Consider the following 21,187-nt stretch of genomic DNA (forward strand, 5'->3'; position numbering starts at 1 on the left):
CTAAATCTATAATAATAAAAGCATAATATGCTAATTAGGCCAGACAGCTAAATGACCTTCCAAACATCCTTTTGGACGTCCTTCTGGATCAGGGGTGGGCAAACTTTTTGACTCGAGGGCCACAATGGGTTCTTAAACTCCTTCAGAAGAAGGAGCTGCGGCCGTGTTTCCCAACGTTGCCATGTTAACACTGCTGCTGGTGAAGGACCGGAGGGGAGAGCAAGAGAACCCTCCGCTCTTTTGGCTCCGCGGGCTGGATAGAACAGCTAACAGCTGAACGGGCCGGATCCGGCCTGAGGGCCGTAGTTTGCCCACGGCTGTGTCTGGATAACCTTTTCGACGAAGGTGGGGCTATGAGGGCCGAGGCAAGCCGCCACAGCTGTGAGGGCCAAGCTCCTTGCAAGAATTTCATGCATTGGGCCTCTAGTATATTGATAAACAAAAAAAGCAGCCTGTGCAGTGCAAGGGTGGGCAAAAGTAGGGGTATAGTTGAATTCAAGTATAGTTTACATAAAAGAAACATGTCAATGAAGGTAATTCCTAAAGTAAACAGAGATCCTTTTGGGAAGTAACATTTAAGGGGAAAGGGGGTAGGGACTCAAACAGGGCAGTTTTAGTTTTTATACTTCTGTGCTTTATATGAGAGTAAGTTTGACAAAGTAATTGTTTTCTTAAAACAACAGATTATAAAACATATACAGTATGATGCCTATAAATATATATATACATACACATAAGGTTAAAAGAGCATATACTCAGTATGTATTGCTTTTATAATTAGGGGAGAACCCAAGAAACAGAAAACAAACATCACATAGCAACTATGAAAAGTGTGAATTAAAAGTAAAAGTGAATTCTTCCTGGGGAAGAGTTGTTAGAGAATAGCAGGGCTGATAGGAGCAGGGAGAGGAGGAGAGCAAGCCTGCGAAGGCAGCTCAGTGAGACTGCAGAACCAGTCTAAACTGGCCCTGTCCTCTTCCTAAGGCAGTGGTTCTCAACCTTCCTAATGCTGCGACCCTTTAATACAGTTCCTCATATGTTGTGGTGACCCCCAATTTTATTGTTACAAATTGAACATAATTAAAGCATAGTGATTAATCACAAAAACAATATGTGATTATATATGTTTTCCGCTGGTCTTAGGCGACCCCTGTGAAAGGGTCGTTCGACCCCCAAAGGGGTCGCGACCCACAGGTTGAGAACCGCTGTCCTAAGGAGACACTAAGTTGTTTTTCAGAGATAACAGAACAACGCCACAAATCAGGCAGCAAGGCAGTCAGTCATGCACTAGAGCAGTGATGGCGAACCTATGACACCTCTGACACGCGAACTCATTTTTTTGGTTGATTTTTCTTTGTTAAATGGCATTTAAAGATATAAAATAAATATCAAAAAAAAAGTCTTTGTTTTACTATGGTTGCAAATATCAAAAAATTTCTATATGTGACACAGCACCAGAGTTAAGTTAGGGTTTTTCAAAATGCTGACACGCCGAGCTCAAAAGGTTCGCCATCACTGCACTAGAGGAAGAATTCGTTCTAGAATAACATTTCAATGTCATCGGGTAGAAAGCCACCCTGTACTAGTACTACATACTAAACACCCTCCCCCGCCAAATTCAAACATGGGACGCACGAAACACCATGATCCCCTAGTGCCTATGCACTGAGCTCTCCTCATGCTGAAATAACGGAACTCTATAGCATATGCATAACTTCCCGCATCTTCTTTAAATGTAACTCCAAATCCTCGGTGGGGTAGACAGATTTGAGTCTTGCCTCCTATTTTCATGCCTGTGGACTTCACAATAAAAGCTTTTTCTTTTCTCAAAAACCAAGACTATAGTATGTTCCTACACACTTTGTGCAGTGACCCCTTGCTTGGTAACAAGTGTCACTCGTTTAGATTCCAAGGTGCCAACAAAACCACCAACCAGTGAGTGTGTCTAGGAGACACATTCAGTTAGAAAACAGGAAACAGAATTCAGGAGGGGAAATGGAAGGGCTGAGGGAAGAGGGAGAGGAAAGAAAAATGTACTCAAGCAGAATCGTAAGACCAAGAATGAAACCTGAGGACTAAAACCTGGGAAACACTTCCATTGAGAGGATGGAAGAAGAAGCTTAAAGGAGGAGAAGGCGGCAAAGAACAAGAAAGAAAATGAGAAGAGTGTAATGTCCTAAGAAACCACAGGAGGAGAGTTTGAACAGTACTCGTTACTAATTAAAGATACGTAAGATGCTATCAATATTTTCTGTTCAATGACTTCCTTTGTCCTTTTATTTAATGAACACAATATTTAATGAGCACAGTATTTAGAAGGGATTTCACTGATTCACTAAAATTCCCAACTTCAATCTAAATTTTCCTTTAAGCACTAAATTCTTCAAACTTGACTTTTTCTACTACAAGAATTTTTAGAATTTAACCTTTACCTATGGTAAAGAAACCACTGTATTCAAAATACAACTCCATTTTGGCTCACTTGGTTGGGCATCATCCAGTGCATCAAAAGGTTGCCAGTTCAATTCTATAGTCAGGGCACATGCCCAGGTTGCGGGCTTCGACAGGGGGCAGCCAATGGATGCTTCTCTCTCTAAAATGCAACGCCACTAACTGGGACCATCTAAAAAGATGAGTGGGATATGGTTTTGTGGGCTGTATTTCTCTACTTTCCTCTCAGAGATTTTTATGAAGAGTTAAATTCTGGAAAATAATGTGGTCTCCAGGCTTCTGTCCTTAGTCCCTACCACCTACCACCCCTAGAAACTGGCAACCAGGAGTCCAAAAATAATCACGGCCTCTCCCCCGGAGAAAATGGGGAAGATGCACTTGAACGGGGCTCTAAGTACACAAGCAGACCTACAACTGCAGGATTCTCCGGTGTCTTCAGTGCCTACCAGATATGTGCAAAGTACATAAGTCAAAATACGGCAATTTTTCCATGAGCCAGGAATAGGAAAAAATAAAAATGCTCCTTATGGTAATAGAAAATGAAGGCTTCCTTCAGTTGCTGAACTGAGCCTCCCAACATCTTAAGATTTCACGAATTAGGAGGAAGATAACCAATATATCCCTCCACACCCCCTCAGATTTTTAATACAGGCCTAGAGGTTTGTGTTTATTTATTTGTTTGTTTGTTTGTTTTGGGGGCGGGGGCATTTTATTTTAACAATCTCCAAATCTAGAAGATATCTCATCAGAAAAACTCTAATACTGATGGAAATAAAGCTAATATACTCCAAGGGTTACTCTAATTCCATTTACATGATTTTTAACATTTCCAACTTGTCAAAGGTAAAACACCTTTTTTACCCACTGTGGGGCTGGATGAAGTAAAAGTGCAAATGACCGAATATAAATAGTATGTATCTCAATCCAATATCTCAGGCTATGAATGGACTAATGGCATACTTTTTTTATTCCTATAAAGGTGTCAAATGAATGTTTGCCACATATACTAGCTTCTTATGGACCATGTCAGAGGAACAAGTTACCTTCACGTTGCCATAAATCAAATAGAAGTCATAGTTTCCACAATCTCATTTCCCTAATGCACTAATAAGGGCCTTCAAATGTCAATTTGAGAAAGTGCTGCCTTCTTTCTGGGTTCAATAAGCAAAAGAAATTAGCTTCTGACCATTCTTTGTAATGTCCCTTTCTTCCAAACTCGCTTCATAAATCAAACACAATGATTCTCATAAAAAGGTTCAATTCTAATCTCCAAAATGGCAATACCTAAGCTAAAATTTTAAAGATAAGCCTTGAGATGAATGGCCTTGAATGATTCCATTTGGAAGAAATTGAAGAGGATGAAATCTATGGCGTGGCAGGCAAAAAGGCCCATTGGTCTCTTGATGGGAGAATGAAGACTTTCTTGGTATTAATTAGTGGCAATGGGTCTCAATCATTTTTAACCCCAAAGCACTTTTGATAAGCATAGAAATTTTGCTTTAATGCTATTTGAAATTTCAAAGTAAGCAGCACTAAAGAGACATGGGAAGTAATGGTCATTTTTAAATCGTCTGTTCAAACTACCTGAGTCCCTTAGAGTGTCCCTCCCAACCCTCTGCCAGATGAAAATCTATGTACATAGGTCACTAGGAATAACTCTACCTTTCAAATAGGCCTTTTTAAGTGACTGTAGTTCCAAGTTGGTGTCCACACTATCACTAATTCTTTTTAATCTTACTAAAAACATTGTGCTGAATGAGTATAAAGAATCCCGAGGCAAAAAAAAAAAAAAGAAAAAGAATTCTGAGGCACTAATGAAACCATTACTCTAGAAATTAGGAATAAGGAATAAAACATACCTATAAGATACAAAAAGATCAACTATCTCTTACATCTTCCTTTTTACCTACATGTTCATGTTCAAACCTCCTACACTTCAAATCAAGCAACAAAAAACATCCCCCAAACAAACCCCAAAGGCTTGTCTCCTTTCTAAGATACCATTTGTTCTTCGTCCTTCTTACAAGCATTATGCAATCTGCCTTCCATCTCCACCAAACCGTTGAGATTACTTTGGTAATGAGCATCAATAACTTTCTATATGTACAATATCTGAATTTCCCTCACCACCAATTAATCGATTTCTTCTTTTATCTTGATTATTTCCTTCTTCCTAATAGGTTTATTTTGCTGTTACCTGTCTAACATTTGAATTTAATGCTTGGTTCACTGATGGGAGATTGCTAGTTGCCTTCCAGTACTTATTTTCCCCTTCTTCCTCATTAGCAGAATGCCTAAACTATGTAGTGACAACAGTACACTCAGCAGAAATATTACATTTCCTAGCCTTCCTCAGCAGGATGTGACTAAGAGTCTCAGTTCTGGCCAATAAGAGGTAAATGGAAGTGTTATGAAAATCATCTTAAGAAGAAGATTGCCCTTCTTGTATCCATCCTTGTACTGCGTGCTCAAAATGAAAGCTGTAATGCCAACATAATGGCTGGAGCTCTAGCAAATGTTCTGAACCAGGAAGTAAACATCAGGATGAAAGTCATATGTTGACTCTCAGGAGAAAGACAGGAACCTAGGTCTCTGATGATTCTGTGAAGCTAATGAGTAGGAAAAAGCTCGCCTTCTCTCCTTTGTTTCTCCTTTACTCTCGTACTGCTATCACATTCACAACACTTCTGAACCTAGTTGTGTGGGGGCTTTTCCCACACCAAGCAATTGTGTGACACCCACTGGGTATATTACCATTTAACTCAATCCTGGCACTATCTGGAGACAGTGTCAGATCCCGCAGGTTAAGGACTCAGCCCACAAGACTGCTCCCACCGCACGTTAGATGACAATTACAAGTCCAGGTTGTCACCTGTGCAGAAGCTGATCAGTTGGAGGTTCCCACAATCCCCACCTTGGCTTCAATTAATTTGCTAGAGTGGCTCACAGAATTCAGGTAAACAGTTTACTTACTGTCTATCAGTTTATTATAAAAGAATATGATAAAGGGTACAGATTAACATCCAGATGGATGAGATGTGTAGGGCAAGGTATATATGTGGCAAAGACTGAGGGGCTTCCATGCCCCTTCCCAGCACCTCTGTTTGTTCAGCAGCCCAGAAGCTGCCTGAATCCTTGGGAGTTTTATGGAGACTTCACCATGTAGGCATGATGGATCATTAACTTAAATTTCCAACCACTCTCCTCTCTCTAAAGAAGTGAGGAAGAAGAGACTGAAAATTTCAAGCTTCTAATCTTGGCTTGGTCTTTCTGGTGACCGATCCCCATCCAACAACCATTTAGGAGCCCACCCAGAGCTATCTCATTGAAACAAAAGCTGCTCCTGGTACTCTCATCACTTAGGAATTTACAAGGGTCTTAGTGGCTCTGTGTTAGGAACCAGGGGGGCAGACACACACACACACACACACACACACACACACACACATCTCACAGTGACTAAGATGAAAGACTGAGCTATCTTTAACATGAAGGTCATGGAGAAATTTTAATAGCATGATAAAATGCTTATGTCCCAACATTAACAAAAATAAGAAGCATATAAAACTGAATCATATGTAAGAAAGCACTCCTGTCCTCATTACCTCCAAAAACGGATAAAATAGTACTTCAAAACATCTCAAGGTCCTTGAATTATAGGTAATTTCTTTCCTTGCTCCTTTACATTTCTCTTTACTTCCCCAAAGTTTCTATAATGAACATGTAATATTTTTATAATCAGAACTAGAGGCCTGGTGCATGAATTCATGCACTAGTGGGGTCCCTCGACCTGGCCTGCACCCCCTCACAATCCAGGGGAATGTTGGAGGCCTGGTGCATGGATTCGGCCCGATCCCCGCAGGCCAGGCTGAGGGACCCCACTGGTGCATGAATCCATGCACCGGGCCTCTAGTATGCATATAAGATCTTTGGTTAATCTCTTCCTGCTTTCCCCCCACCCTTCCCCCTGAGATTCATCAGTCTGTTCCATGTTCCTATGCCTATGCTTTGAGCGTCTGCCCCCTGGTGGTCAGTGCATGTCATAGCTACTGGTAGAATGGTCGAATGGCCGGACATTTAGCATATTAGCTTTTTATATATACAGATATTTTTATAATGAGGTTTAATAGTAAATGTTTTTTTAATCTGAAAATTGTGGGCCACATAGATACATTGGTCTATTGAAATATTAGATACAGAGCCATCTCATTAATGTACAACAATGGCACGTTACTCCAATAATGTCAGGTCAGAGCATGCTCACATCTGTAGAAAGAGGGCTAATGTTCAGTTTTGATATCCAAGCATGTATAAGACAGGGAATTATTTTTGTCTTTTTTATTTTCAAAAATTAGATTTTAAGAATATTGATTTTATTGCTTAAACATGAAAAAGGATTAATTACTTCAATTTCCTACTAGATCTTCAATTTGGCCTAATAATGGGTCAACAGAAACACATCTGGTCATACTGCTGATAAAAGTCTACTGGCAAAGGTAGGCAGTGTTGTCTTGTACAAGATGGATTTCTCTTTTTTAAAAACAGAGTTGTATGACAAATAGCTGTTGTGAACGGAAATTAAAGCTAACACATTTTTTTGCTGTTATCTAGAAGGAATTGCTTTTTAGCCCCACATACTCAAGTACCAATAGATTTCTGGCCTCATATTTGAAAAGAAACATTTTGACAAAGGATAAAGATCTGGAAAAATAAACATCATATTTTCTACGAGTGAAAACACAAAAAATGCTACCTTCTACTTTGGGTTGCACTACCTCATAAATACATTTGAGACAAATCAAAATTCTTTCTTTATAAAGTTCAAGAAATTCTCTTCAAATGCCTCTCCTTGCTCAGGTATACGAAACGACTACACATGTAACAAAACAGTATAGATGTTCTAATTAAAATATCTGGAACAGCACTTTTTTTAAAAAAATGAAATATCAGATTATATTAGTAATATGTTTGATCTACCTAATATAGTTACAGCATACAAGTTTTATTTTTAAGTGTTAAACAACAGTAAAACAGATCTTTTGTGATAGTAACTACTATACCAGTGGTCAGCAAACTGCAGCTCGCGAGCCACATGCGGCTCTTTGGCCCCTTGAGTGTGGCTCTTCCACAAAATACCGACTTCTGTGCATGGGCCATGAAGTTTCAATCACACTGTACATGTGCGCCCGCATGTGGTATTTTGTGGAAGAGCCACACTCAAAGGGCCCGCGAGCCGCAGTTTGCCGACCACTGTACTATACCAATAATATCAAATATTCTAAAGGCAATAACAGCCCAGCAGATGTAGCTTAGTGGCTGAGCATTGACCTATGAACCAGGAGGTCACGGTTGATTCCCAGTCAGGGCACATGCTCGGGTTGCAGGTTTAATCCCCAGTAGGAGACATGTAGGAGGCAGCCAATCAATGATTCTCTCTTATTATTGATGTTTCTCTCTCTCTCTCTCTCTCTCTCTCTCTCTCTCTCTCTCTCTCTCTCCCTTCCTCTCTGAAATCAATAAAAAATATATATTTTTATAAAAGGCAGTAACATCACTTAAACTAATTTCAAGACAACTTTTCATTTAAAGAGCAACTTCCTGCCATAAATCTTTCTTAAATGACAACAAAAACAATACAAGTATGAGAAATATAAACTCTTAATTGTTACAAAATGCCCTAATCTGCAGGCAGTTTAAATAGCCTAAATTACATAGACACAATAATATATAAGAAGCTCATAGGTTAGAAAATACTGTAAAATTTCAAATTATTGCTTACTATCAGTGAGTCAACCCAGAGCAATTGAGTTGACATATAAAGGCTTATAACTTCAGGAAAAGAATTCACTTTGTGGGAAATATGGCCAAAGGAGAAAAAACAAGCTATTAAGGCATTTTACCTACTAATGCCTCCTCCTCACCTTCAACACTGACTCAGAATACAGTTAAATAACAGTCTTAGATGTGTCTGACATTGCCAGTTCCTACTGTTTACTCCCACCTAAATCCATTCTGACTTTTATGCTATGTATCTCCTACTTGATGTCTCAGCAACAAGTGAAGATAATATGGATGAAGGTGAAGTCCAAAGACAGAAATTTTAGGAACCCAAGAAGCACCAGAACTACTAGCTTTATAAATAACCTAAGACAGATTAGAAACCAAAGCAATGCCAATTTTGCATTTCTTAAATAATGTCACTATTAATTGCCCAAAAAAAGCATTGACTTAAATTCTCCAGCATAAAATTGGAAAAAAAATTTAATCAGCTCTGGTGAGTTTCCACAAATTCGCTCATTTAAAAAACATTTCTTAAATACCATAAAATACGCTGTGCTAGACATCATGTGGGACTCAGACATGAGTAACTAATCTAGTTGGGGAAAGAAGACAGAATAAAACAGAAGAAATGAAGTGTTTTTATAGATATAAAACTCAGGAAGAGAGAAAGGGGCAGTTAATTGCAACTGGAAAAGGCTTCACATGGTAGAGGTAGTAATGAAGCTGAGACGTGAAGGTTGCAAAAATTTCTACAAATCAAAGTATTGGAAAGAAAGAACATTCTAGGCTCTGAAAGACTGCTGGGCACATTCTCAGGGATGACAACATAAGCAGGGAAGTGCAGCACTCCTGGGGAATGTCATGGACAACGCCTCTGGAAATGCATGCTTGGCAGAGGAGAGAAAGGAAGGCTTTCTGGGTCAGTGACTCCCATAACTGGCTGCATACTGAGTCGCCTGAGCTGTTTGAAATGTAGATTATCAAATCCTAGTAGAAACAGAAAATTTTAATTTTTTTAAGCCTCGACAGTAATTCTTACTTTCAGTCAGATTTTAGTACAGTATGACAAACTGCAGGATTGAACCAAAGAGGCAGAACTAACAGAAAATACCAACTACTGAGATGTGAGGTTAATGGAAAAGAAGAACCAGAAGTTTACTTAAGGTCTAAACAAATAGGAAAGTAAGTACACCAATAGGAAAGTAAGTGATGGCGAACCTTTTGAGCTTGGCGTGTCAGCATTTTGAAAAACCCTAACTTAACTCTGGTGCCGTGTCACATATAGAAATTTTTTGATATTTGCAACCATAGTAAAACAAAGACTTATATTTTTGATATTTATTTTATGTAAATGCCATTTAACAAAGAAAAATCAACCAAAAAAATGAGTTCGCGTGTCATCTCTGACACGCGTGTCATAGGTTCACCATCACTGCCATAGGAGAACACAACACGTAAGAAGGGCCAAATGTCTGAAGGAAAAGACATCACATTCGGATATTCTGAGGTTGAGATCCTGATCAGATAGGAAACTTGGTTCTACAAATTCAGGAAAATTAACTTCATATTTAAACATATACTCTATGCTACCCTAGCCAGTTTGGCTCAGTTGATAGACTGTCGGCCTGCGGACTGAAAGGTCCGAGTTTGATTCTGGCCAAGGGCACATGCCCGGGTTGCCTGTTCGATCCCCATTGCGGGGCATGCAGGAGGCAGCCAGTCAATGATTCTCTCTCATCACTGATGTATCTATCTCTCTCTCTCTCTCCCTTCCTCTCTGAAATCAATAAAAATATATTTTTAAAAAACCAAACATATACTATATGCTGACACCTCTTCTAGGGTTGCTATGAACTGCTATTCTCTCCCCCAATACATGAAGGACATATATATTACAAACTTAAGAACTCAAATATTTGTTAAACAATAAAAGTTGAAGATTTTATTTAGTCTTTTTTTAAAACAAAAAAGAAAAAAAACCTACTTCATTTTATTTTCTTTTAAAGATGTCATAATTTTTACCTTTGCTGCCAAGGCTTTCAAACTGTCCAGGAATCTTTGCCAGAAGTCCTTGAAGAGTGGGCGGTCAATTTTTTTCAGGCTGTCTTTGGTGCTGGCATCCACGCTGACATACAGCTGGGTAACCGGTTTGAGATTCCTTGGTAGTTTAAAATTAAAAACAATAAACACAACAATAAAAAAAAATAGTGTTATGCCTATTTTAGGCTTTTCATGATGTAAAATTACAATCTGTAATAGATGTGGCTATTAAACATTTCCCTGTGTCTAGAGGCTTCTACTTCTCCCAGAAGACTGAAACAAGGACTTTAGTCATGTGACAGAATGGGATGTTGGTTATTTTTTTTAAATGACTGGTCACCATCCCTAATAAACTGAAAACATTCAATTACTTAAAACCGGTCCCTCTTCAAACACTAGGTATTCGCAGAAAGTACACAAAACAAGATCTGGCTTAGTCAAAGCTTACACAGTTGAAATCTCACAACCATGTGGGGTCTGTGCTGATGGACCACCTTCCATCATCAATTCACTCATGGAAATTTCCTAAGAAACAAGAAACAATCCCAAAAGCCCAGGCCTTCTTTAAAGGGCAGAGAAACCACACAATGCCTCACCTATGCCTAAGGGCAGAATTGGGTTCAAAGCCAAGCTGGCATGGGCACTGACTACTCTGGGAGATTTAAGCAAGGCAGAGCTAGAACAGCAACCAAGCACTTACAAAGGACTCATTCATTTCATAATGTCATTCTTATCTACTAGATTTCTTGCCAGTTTTGTTTTAAGCCCAGATTGTACTTTTTCCAAAGTCTTTCTGTTCTCTCTTCAAATGGGCCTCATAATTCATTCTCTTCAATAAATTTAGACCTAGAAAGAAGGAAATTCCCCCCCTTAATAATCCTATGAACAAATCCTTCCACTATTAATTTTCTATTACTATTCTACAATTTGTATTTACCACTAGAATGTTACTTATGCATTTTTGTTTCAAAATCTATGCATTTTTAAAAACTGAAATATAATTCACATGCCATAAAATTCACCATCAAAATGGTTTATGTGCTTTTTATGTCTATCAGTACCAGCCTTATCAATCTTTGAGTATAAGACCTTGAAGGACAGGAACTATATTTTTCTTTTTATCCAGCCATATAGGCAGACACTGAAAGCTACCTTTTAGTTGACTTCAGCTAACAGAACTTTTAAGGGCATGTAGGCCAAACAAATGATTGCAATGATCTGGCTTACTGCTATATGGAAAAATCAGAAAGGTCTCATTAAAGGTGGAGAAGCTCTCAGCAAAGTTAGGAAAGAAGTGATTAAAATAGTGGCAGACTCTCATTGCTTTAATCCCTCTTCAGCATTGAGATACAAAGGGAATCCTTAAAAGTTCAGGAATGTGTCACTACTGTGCAAAGATATCAATTACTAAAAATGCGAAACAATAGCATATGTAATGGCAGCATCCTGTCTCATCACTATTTTGCTGGCACCTCTTTAACAACAAATAAGCCATGCTACCTTAACAGTACTTTATGTTCCACAAAAAATAAAAATAAAGAAGACTATTTTAGTGGATACTATTGGGTTATCATTATCTGATACTTACGAGACGTTGTTATAAAGCTGTCTGATGCAAAGTAGGAACTGGCCTGACCTCTTCACTATGCCTCCATAACTACTTAAGATTATGGACAGTAAATTCCAAAGGCCATGGTTATTTTACAAACCTCCATCATTTGCAAAAAAAGGAAGCCTTGGACACTGACAGTACGAATAAGGGACTTTGTCAATACTAAATGTTTGAGGTGCTATAATGAAGGAAGTCTACAGATTTCTTACCAGGGAGCAGAGAAAGAATGGAGAAGAGGGAACGTCCCTGGGAATTATAACTCATTCAAAGGCAGTAAAAGTACGTTGGAAAATTTTTCTGAACTCAGGGATCTAATGTTTGCCTGGTATGGGCCTCTATTCCCCAGGAAAGGAATTGGGCTCCCAACATGGTCATTTGTCCATTCTATACAGAGACAGCATCATTTTAATTCCCCAAAAGCAAAACATGTTTTATCCTTAAAATCATCAAAATAATTGCTGTGCCTGAGAATCTCACATCACTGCTGAGAACAATAAAAAGGACTATATCAATACAATCCTAAGTCCAATACCCAGTGATAATGCCCAATGAACTGTGATATGATTATTGTGATGACTCTTCATCCTGCTAATTTTAAGTCCGAGTTGAGAATGATCATATATGAAATGCATTGTAACTGAACATAAAAATCCCTCTTCCTTTTTTTTCCTATAGAGATGTAGGCCTATTAATTTCTACAGAAAGGAAAAAAGGGAGAGGAATTTATGTTTGTAAGAAGTCAAGTGGATTAAATAATAAGTTTGTTGACCCTATTGGACAAAAAAAAAAAAAAAAATTCCCAAAATGGCCTAAACTTTCAATACCAGAATCCCTAAGACAATCGGGAGCTGTCACATCAGGCCAAATAATTTGGGAGGAAAAGAGAAGGAGAAGATTTACTGAGCACTCATCATGTACTGAGTGCACTGTGCTATGTTTGACCTTTCTTGTTCAGTTCATTGAATCCTCATAATAAACAAGGTAGTTGCTACTTATGCCCATTTTAGAGATGATAAAACTAAGGTTCAAAGAGATTAAGGAGCTTGTTCAAGGATCCACAAAAAATATGTGGATAATCTTGTATTTAATAATTTCAACAACAAGATCCAAGCCTAGAAGTACTCCAGAGCCTGTGTTCCTAGCCCTGTGCCACAATGCCTCCATCAAAATGGCCAGATCATAGGCAGTGCAGCTCAAGCCTCTCATCACAGAAACCCAAAAGTAGTATTTCAAGCCTCACAGCAGTATATCTCTAAGTGTGCTCAGGGCCAGCTGGATCAGCAGCACATGGAGCCCTGGCCAGTGTGGCTCAATGATGAGAGTGTTGGCCTGCACACCAAAGGGTCTTGGGTTCAATTCCCAGTCAAGGGAAATTACCTGGGATGCGGATTCACTCCTGCCTCCTGTCAGGGCATGTGCAGGAAGCAACCAGTCGATGTGTCTCTCTCACATGGATGTTTCTTTCTTTCTTTCTTTTTCTTTCTCTCTCTCTCTCTCTCTCTCTCTCTCTCTCTCTCTCTCTCTCTCTCTCCCCCCCCCCCCCCCCTTCCAGTCTCTCTGAAAAGCAATGGGAAAAATATCCTCAGGTGAGGATAAATAAATAAATAATTTTATTTTTTTTAAAAAAGGAAGCACACGAAATGCAAGTTCTCGGGCCTCTCCCAAGACTGAATCAGCCTCCAGAAATGGGGCCTTAAAAAGTATGTCAGTATTTTAGTTTCAAGAACGTCTCAACATTGATGAAAGAAATTGAAGACACAAATAGATGGGAAGATATTCCATGTTCACAGATCAGAAAAATTAATATCGTTAAAACGTCCATAATACCCAAAGCCATCTATAGATTCAATAAAATCCCTATCAAAATTCCAATGGCAACTTTTTACAGAAATAGAAAGAACAATCTTAAAATTCATATAGAACTATAAAAAATGTTGAATAGCCAAAGTAATCCTGAGAAAGAACAAAGCTGGAGGCATTATACTTCCTGATTTCAAACTATACTACAAAGTTATAGTATTCAAAACAATAGGATACTGGCATTAAAAACAAAAACAAACAAACACCCACATATGTTTATGGAAGGAATCGAGAGTCCAAAAAATAAACCCACCATATATGGTCAACTCATATTTGACAAGGGAGCCAAGAATTCTCAATGTGGAAAGGACAGTCTCTTCCATAAATGATGCTGGGACAACTGAATATTCACATGGGAAGAAAAATTATATTGAACCCCTATATTACACCACTCAGAAAAATTAAGCCACAATGAGTGAAAAACTTAAATATAATACCTAAAACTGTAAAAGTCCTAGAAGAAAACACAGGGTAAAAGCTTGACATTTTGGTCTTGGCAACAATGTTTTGGATATGACACCAAAAGTGCAAGCAACCAAAGCAAAAATAAAGTGGAACCATATCAAACTAAAAAGCTTCTGCACAGCAAAAGACATAGTCAACAAAATTAAAAGGAAACCTACAGAATGGGAAAAAATATTTGCAAATCAATATCCAAAATATATAAGATCTTCAAAAAATTAAAAATAGAACTACCATATGATCCAGCAATCCCACTTTTGGGTATATATCCGAAGGAAATGAAATCAGTATCTTCAAGAGATATATGCACCCCAAACTTCAAGACAGCATTATTCACAACAGCCAAGACAAGGAAACAACCTAAGCATCTGTTGGTTCAAGCAGCATATCGTAATGAGCTGGGTCACTCACCTGATTTCCACAGGGAATTGTGCATTTGTGACCAGGAAACTGGAGATTTTACACTCATGGAGTAGCTTCAAAAACCTGTTGATTTCTGGGTACATGATGGGTTCTCCCACAAGGGACAGTGCACAGTGCTTTACTGTCATTCCTTCTTTAAAACGTTCTTCTTTGACACCTGGTACACCTGGAAAACACAGTGAAAATGATCATGCTCAATAAGGCACAGATAGAGGAAAACTACTTTTATTTTTCTTTATTAAAATGTTTACATTTTTCCTAATGGTTCCTTGATTTTAGAAGGTGAATTTATTTTTTTATACCAGCCAGATAATAAAAAATGAGGGCCCAAGGGGAAAAAAAATCTAGAATTATTGAAACAGAAAATCAGTCACCAATAGTTTTAGTACTAATTAAACTATGTCAATACAAGCAGGCAAAACTAACTTTATTAGCTAATTATTTGAGAAACACAGAACATATTACATTCCTTAATTTGCTTAGCTCTGTATTCTTTCATGTTTGTATAAATAAATGAACTCAATATATCTACATAAGGAAAAGCCTTATCTAGACCATTCACTTCCCCCTTCATTTCTCAAGCTGTTTCTTTGCAAATAATAAAATTGAAAAACTCTAGCTAGACTAAGGAAAAACAGAGAAAAGACTTAAATAAACAAAATCAGAAATAAAAACGAGAAGTTACAACAGACACCACAGAAATAAAAAGGACTATACAAGAATACTATGGAAGGCTATATGCCACCAAATTTGATAACCTAGAAGAAATGGACAAGTTCTTAGAAATATATAACCTTCCTAGACTGAACCATGAAGAACTGGAAAATCTAAACCGACGAATTGACAGTAAAGAAATTGAAACAGTCATTAAGGCATCCCTTAATGGTCCAAGACCATGTGGCTTCACTAGTGAATTCTACCAAACAGTCAAAGAAGATTTAATACCTATCCTTCTCAAACTCTTCCAAATAATTAAAGAGAGGAAATACTTCTAACTCATTTTATGAGGCCAACATTACCCTCATACCAAAACCTGGCAGGACAACTCAATAAAAGAAAATTGCAGACCAATATCTCTGATGAATATGTCATATCAAATACAGCAATACATTAAAAAGATAATAAATCACAATTAATTGTGGTTCAACCAGGGGCACAAGGATGGTTCAACGTATGCAAATTGATGCATGTGATACACATTAACAAAATAAAAGATAACAAAATCATATGATCATATAAAAATGCAGAAAAATCATTTGACAGATGACATCTATTTATGATGAAAACACTCAATAACATGGGTATAAAAGGAAAGTACCTCAATATAATAAAAGCCATATATGATAAACCCTCACTTAGTACACTCAACGGCAAAAAACTGAAAGCTTGTCCTTTGAGATCAGGAAAAAGACAAAGTGCTCACTCTCCTCACTGTTATTCAACACAACACTGCAAGCCCTAGCCAGATCAATCAGGCACGAGAAAGAAATAAAAAGGTATCCAAATTGGGAATGAAGAAGTAAAATTGTCACCTTTTACAAGATGACATGTTTCTTCATATAGAAAACCCTAAGGACTCCACCAAAAGACTACTAGAAACAATAAACAAATACAGTAAAGTTGCAGGATGCAAAACCAATATACAAAATCCATTGTGTTCCTGTATACTAACAACCAATACGAGAAAGGGAAACAAAGACAACAATCCCATTTACACTTTTAACAAAAACGATAAAAATGCCTAGGAATAAACTAAACAAAGAGAGTAAAGGACCTGTACACTGAAAAACTACAAAACATTGTTGGGGGGAAAAAATCGAAGAAGACACAAAGAAATGGGAAGATATTCCATGTTCTTGGATTGGAAGAATTAACATTGTTTAAATGGCCGTATTACCAAACACAATCTACATATTTAAGCATTCCTCATAAAAATCCCAATGGTATTTTTAAAAGATATACAATAAAATCATAAAATTTGTATGGAACCACAAAAAACACTGACTGTATAGCCAAAGCAATCTTGGGGGGGTGGGGGGCGGTGAGGAGGGGGCAACAAAGCTGGAGGCATCAGACTCCCAGACTTCAAATTATACTACAAAGTTGCAATAATCAAAATAGTATCATATTGGTAGAAAAACAGACCAATGAGACAGAACCTAGAGCCCAGAAATATGCCCATATTTATGGGCAACTAATTTTTTATAAAAAAGCCAAAAACATACAATGGAAAAAAGAAAGCCTCTTCAATAAATGGTGGGAAAATTGGAAAGCCACATTCAAAAAAAATGAAACTAGACTTCTATTTGACATCATACACAAAAATTAATTCAAAATGGATCAAAGACCTAAAACAAAAAATACATAGAAGAAAATAAAGGTACTAAACTTATGGACCTTGGTCTCAGAGAGGATATAGAAATTTGACACCAAAGGCAGGAAAGTAAAAGTAAAAATAAATAAATGGAACTATATCAAACCTAAAAGCTTCTGCAAAAGAAAGAAACCATCAACAAAACAAAAGAAACCATCAAAACAAAAAGGCAACCAACTAAATGGGAGAAAATATTTGCAAATAATACTTCCTATTAGGGGCTAGAGAATTCATACAACTCAATAACAAAAAAACAAACAATCCAATTTTAAAAGTGGGCAGAGGACCTAAAACAGACACTTTTCTTAAATGCCCAACAAATATATGAAAACATGGTCAACTTCACTAGCTATAAAGAAAATGTAAATCAAAACCACAATGAGATATTAATTTACACCTGTTAGAATGGTTGTTATCAATAAGACAAGAAATAAGTATTAGAGAGGATGTGGAGAAAAGGAACCCTCATACACTGCTGGTGAGAGTGTAAAATGCTACAGCCACTATAGAAAAGAGTATGAAGGTTCCTCAAAAAATTAAGAATAGATCTAACTACCAATATTACCCAGCAATCTGTTCTTCTGGGTATATAACTGGAAATTTTGAAAACATGTATTCATTCAGATACATGTACCCCTATGTTCATTGCAGTATTATTCACGGTATCTAAGACATGGAAAAATCATAAGTATCCTTTGATGGATGACTGGATAAAGACGCATACAATGGAATATGACTCAGCTTTAAGAAAGGATGAAATGCTGACATTTGGGACAATGTGGGTAGATCTCGACAGTTATCATGCTAAGGGAAATAAGTCAGATGAAAAAGGGCAAGAACCATATGATTTCGCTCATATGTAGGATATAAACCAGAAAGCAACAGAAGAACAAACAAATTCACTGACACAGACAACAATATGGTGGTTACCAGAAGGGAAGTGGAGTGGTGGGAGATTGAAGAAGGTAAAGGGGGTCAAACATGGTGATGAAAGGAGACTAGATGTTGGGTAGTGAGCACACAATAATATACAGATGATGTATTATAGAATCGTACACTTGAAACTTATATAATGTTACTAACCACTATCACCCTAATAATTTTAAAAGAACCAATTGATGAAATATTCACGTTAAGTGGATTAAACAAAAACAAAGATAATTTCATTTTTAAAAAACCTTGTGGGCAAACTTTTTAAAGTAATAATTCTGTGATTTAATAATTTCCCTTTTTCTTTTTACTGAAAAGGTTTTATCACGCACAGTGTGAGGGGAGGCTAATGTTTTCAAAAATAAGCCTTGAGAACAAAGCCTTGGTTCTCTCATTCAAAAAGCACAATTCTGTGCTAAATGCCAGAGGCTCTTACAGTGTTCCTCTCAAAAACAAGGTCCTTGGGGACTCAACTTCATGCCTTCCTTCACTGTCCTCAAAGAAATGTGTCAGAAAAGACGACATCCTCTAAATTTCTAATGGAAAGAAGTCCTGGAGCAGGAAGACAGTCCAGGGAACAGCACACATTACATTTCATTAGGAATCTATTCCCCACTGTCTGTCTCTGTCTGTCTGTGTCTCTCTCTAGCACAATCTGTTCTCTTGCTTCCCTATACCATATCCCTTTCACAACTAAACTCTGCTTTGTTATTCTGACTTACTTTTGTTGTTTTTTCTGAAGTATGTTTTCTGACCTTTCTCTTATCCTGAACAGCCACTTGATCCTGGACAATCACTAGTCATCAGATCAACTATGAAGCATACCTCATTCTCATTTCACTGAAAAACTCCAGAGTAGTAACCTCAGATTCCAGACATTTCATTCTAATGTTATAGCAATAAGCTGCATAACACAGAAATAAACATGATATACTGTTAAGCATAGAGTATGTCTATTTCTTATTGGGGGGGGGCAGTTAATAATAAATCTTTATTCTGAATACTTTCTTATATCTTTTTTATTGAGTTATCATTGACATATATGAATATTCCTGTTTTTATTTTTTTATATTTTATTGATTTTTTACAGAGAGGAAGGGAGAGAGACAGAGAGTTAGAAACATCAATGAGAGAGAAACATCGATCAGCTGCCTCCTGCACACCCCCTACTGGGGATGTACCCGCAACCAAGGTACATGCCCTTGACTGGAATCAAATCTGGGACCCTTTAGTCCTCAGGCCGATGCTCTATCCACTGAACCAAACCGGTCAGGGCTATCCTATTTTTAAAGATTGGACCAATTTAAAATAAAATATTCCCTACTTTCTTTTTATAACAATACAGTTCCTGACCACAGATCTTCCTAAGAAACCCTCCTGCTGAACGTCATATACTATAATGTATGTTTGCCATAGCAACTGCCACTGTGAGGTGTTCCATAAATAAGCTTCAGAAAACAATTAGCAAGTAGTGTTCTCTTCCCCACCTCCACATTTCTTTTGGATGTGTACTTCAGCATACCTCCTTTGTGAAAACTTCTGGGGATCTTTTATTTTTTGCCTTACTTCACTTCTAGCTTAAACTATAGATAAAAACATCTAGCAACAAATGATGTCTTTTCATCTTTCACCTTCAGCATTGAGGCCATTCTAATAACGATTCATTCATGCGATGTCTGTTGAAGTGATGGGAAACTGAGCTAAAGAAACCCAGCCCCAGCCTGTTTGGCTCAGTAGATAAGAGTGTTGGCCTTCAGACCAAAGGGGCCCGGGTTCAATTCCAGTCAAGGGCATGTACCTCAGTGCCCTCCTGCAGGAGGCAACCAATCAATGTGTTTCTCTCACATCAATGTTCCTCTCTGTCTTTCCCTTTCTCTTCCACTCTCCCTAAAAATCGATGGAAAAATATCATCTGTTGAGAATTAAATTTTTTAAAAAAGAAAGAAACCCAGCCCCATTCTCTAATATTTGGCAGTGAGGGTGGATGGGGCAGGCAGCATTATAAAAAGATGCTGAGTTGCACTAAAATCTGACCCATTTGTAATCACTATAAAGTTAATTCTGCATGTGTATAAAGGGAAAGCTAATAAAGGTTATGAAAAGAAAGATGGTTTAATGATCCCATGAAATAACTGAGAAGACTGATTGCCATCGGAAATGAGAACAGAAGCACAAAAGGAAGCATTTAAAACATCAAAATATCTTCAAAGTCCGTTCAAGGCTGGCCACTCAGCTAAAGCTGGAAACTGAGAGGCAACAATACCCACAACAAGAATCATCCTGCAGAAAAATAAAATCATAAAATGACTGGACCAGACCCAGGGGAGAGAGCAGGCGTTCATCCTGGGGGTGGGAAAGCACCCTAAAAGGACTCCAAGCCAGAGTAGGGGAAAATGTTAATGAGTTAGGAGTGGATTTCTAAAGAGAGACTAACGTGAAGAAAACCCAAAATATAACAAACTAAGAAGGAAATCGCTTCAAACCTTTGAGAATTACCTGTAATTTCCAATTTATAGAAATCCTGTTCTAAGCTTTTCTGTTTCAACATGAAATTCATTATTAAAATAAAGATTAATTGTTCAAATCCCCAAATATCAAATTAATTTGTTATAGACCTGAACTACAGTACTAATAAATCTATTTCAATATCACCTAATCAAATTCAAATATCTTTTCTTTTTTAAAAAATATATTTTATTGATTTTTTACAGAGAGGAAGGAAGAGGGATAGAGAGTTAAAACATCAATCAGCTGCCTCTTGTACACCCCCTACTGGGGATGTGCCCGCAACCAAGGTACATGCCCTTGATCGGAATCGAACCTGGGACCTTACAGTCCACAGGCTGACGCTCTATCCACTGAGCCAAACCAGTTAGGGCTCAAATATCTTTTCTATAGGAAAATGTATCCCAAGTTTCAACCAAGGAAACCAGAAACACCTTTCCTTTTTTTGTTGTTTTTTGTTTGTTTTAGCTTTTTAAGCCACAGGGGGACACAGGGTATAGTGTCGGGACTCTAATAAGGAAACTCTAACATGGGTGTGGAAGAAGACAAAGGGGACCTAGTTTCCTGCAGGGTATCTGTAAGTGAGTAACTCTGTGTCACATGTGGCACTTCTCCAGGTCAATCTCTGTTGAGTTCAGATTTGGAGAAGACAGAAAACAGACTCTCCACCAGGAGCTGAAAAGAGATCAGGACTTACATTTCTGAACCTTTAGAGTTGAAAAGTAGGATGCATGTCAGAGCTGCACCCA

The 21,187-nt window shown here is 37.7% G+C and overlaps 1 protein-coding gene across 1 annotated transcript in view; it reads right to left on the reverse strand.

The window, feature by feature from the left end:
- Positions 1–21,187, reverse strand: part of LOC308518213 (S-adenosyl-L-methionine-dependent tRNA 4-demethylwyosine synthase TYW1-like) — a 126,764-nt gene that overhangs the window by 39,753 nt on the left and 65,824 nt on the right. The window contains exons 12-13 of the mRNA XM_081089820.1: positions 14,618–14,795; positions 10,255–10,390 (exon numbers count right to left, since the gene is read on the reverse strand). Of these exons, the coding sequence (XP_080945946.1) occupies positions 10,255–10,390; positions 14,618–14,795 (314 nt within the window). The remainder of the gene's footprint in view (positions 1–10,254; positions 10,391–14,617; positions 14,796–21,187) is intronic.

The sequence above is a fragment of the Myotis nattereri genome (genome assembly GCF_964212035.1).
Source record: "Myotis nattereri genome assembly, chromosome: 4".
Classification (NCBI taxonomy): Eukaryota; Metazoa; Chordata; class Mammalia; order Chiroptera; family Vespertilionidae; genus Myotis; species Myotis nattereri.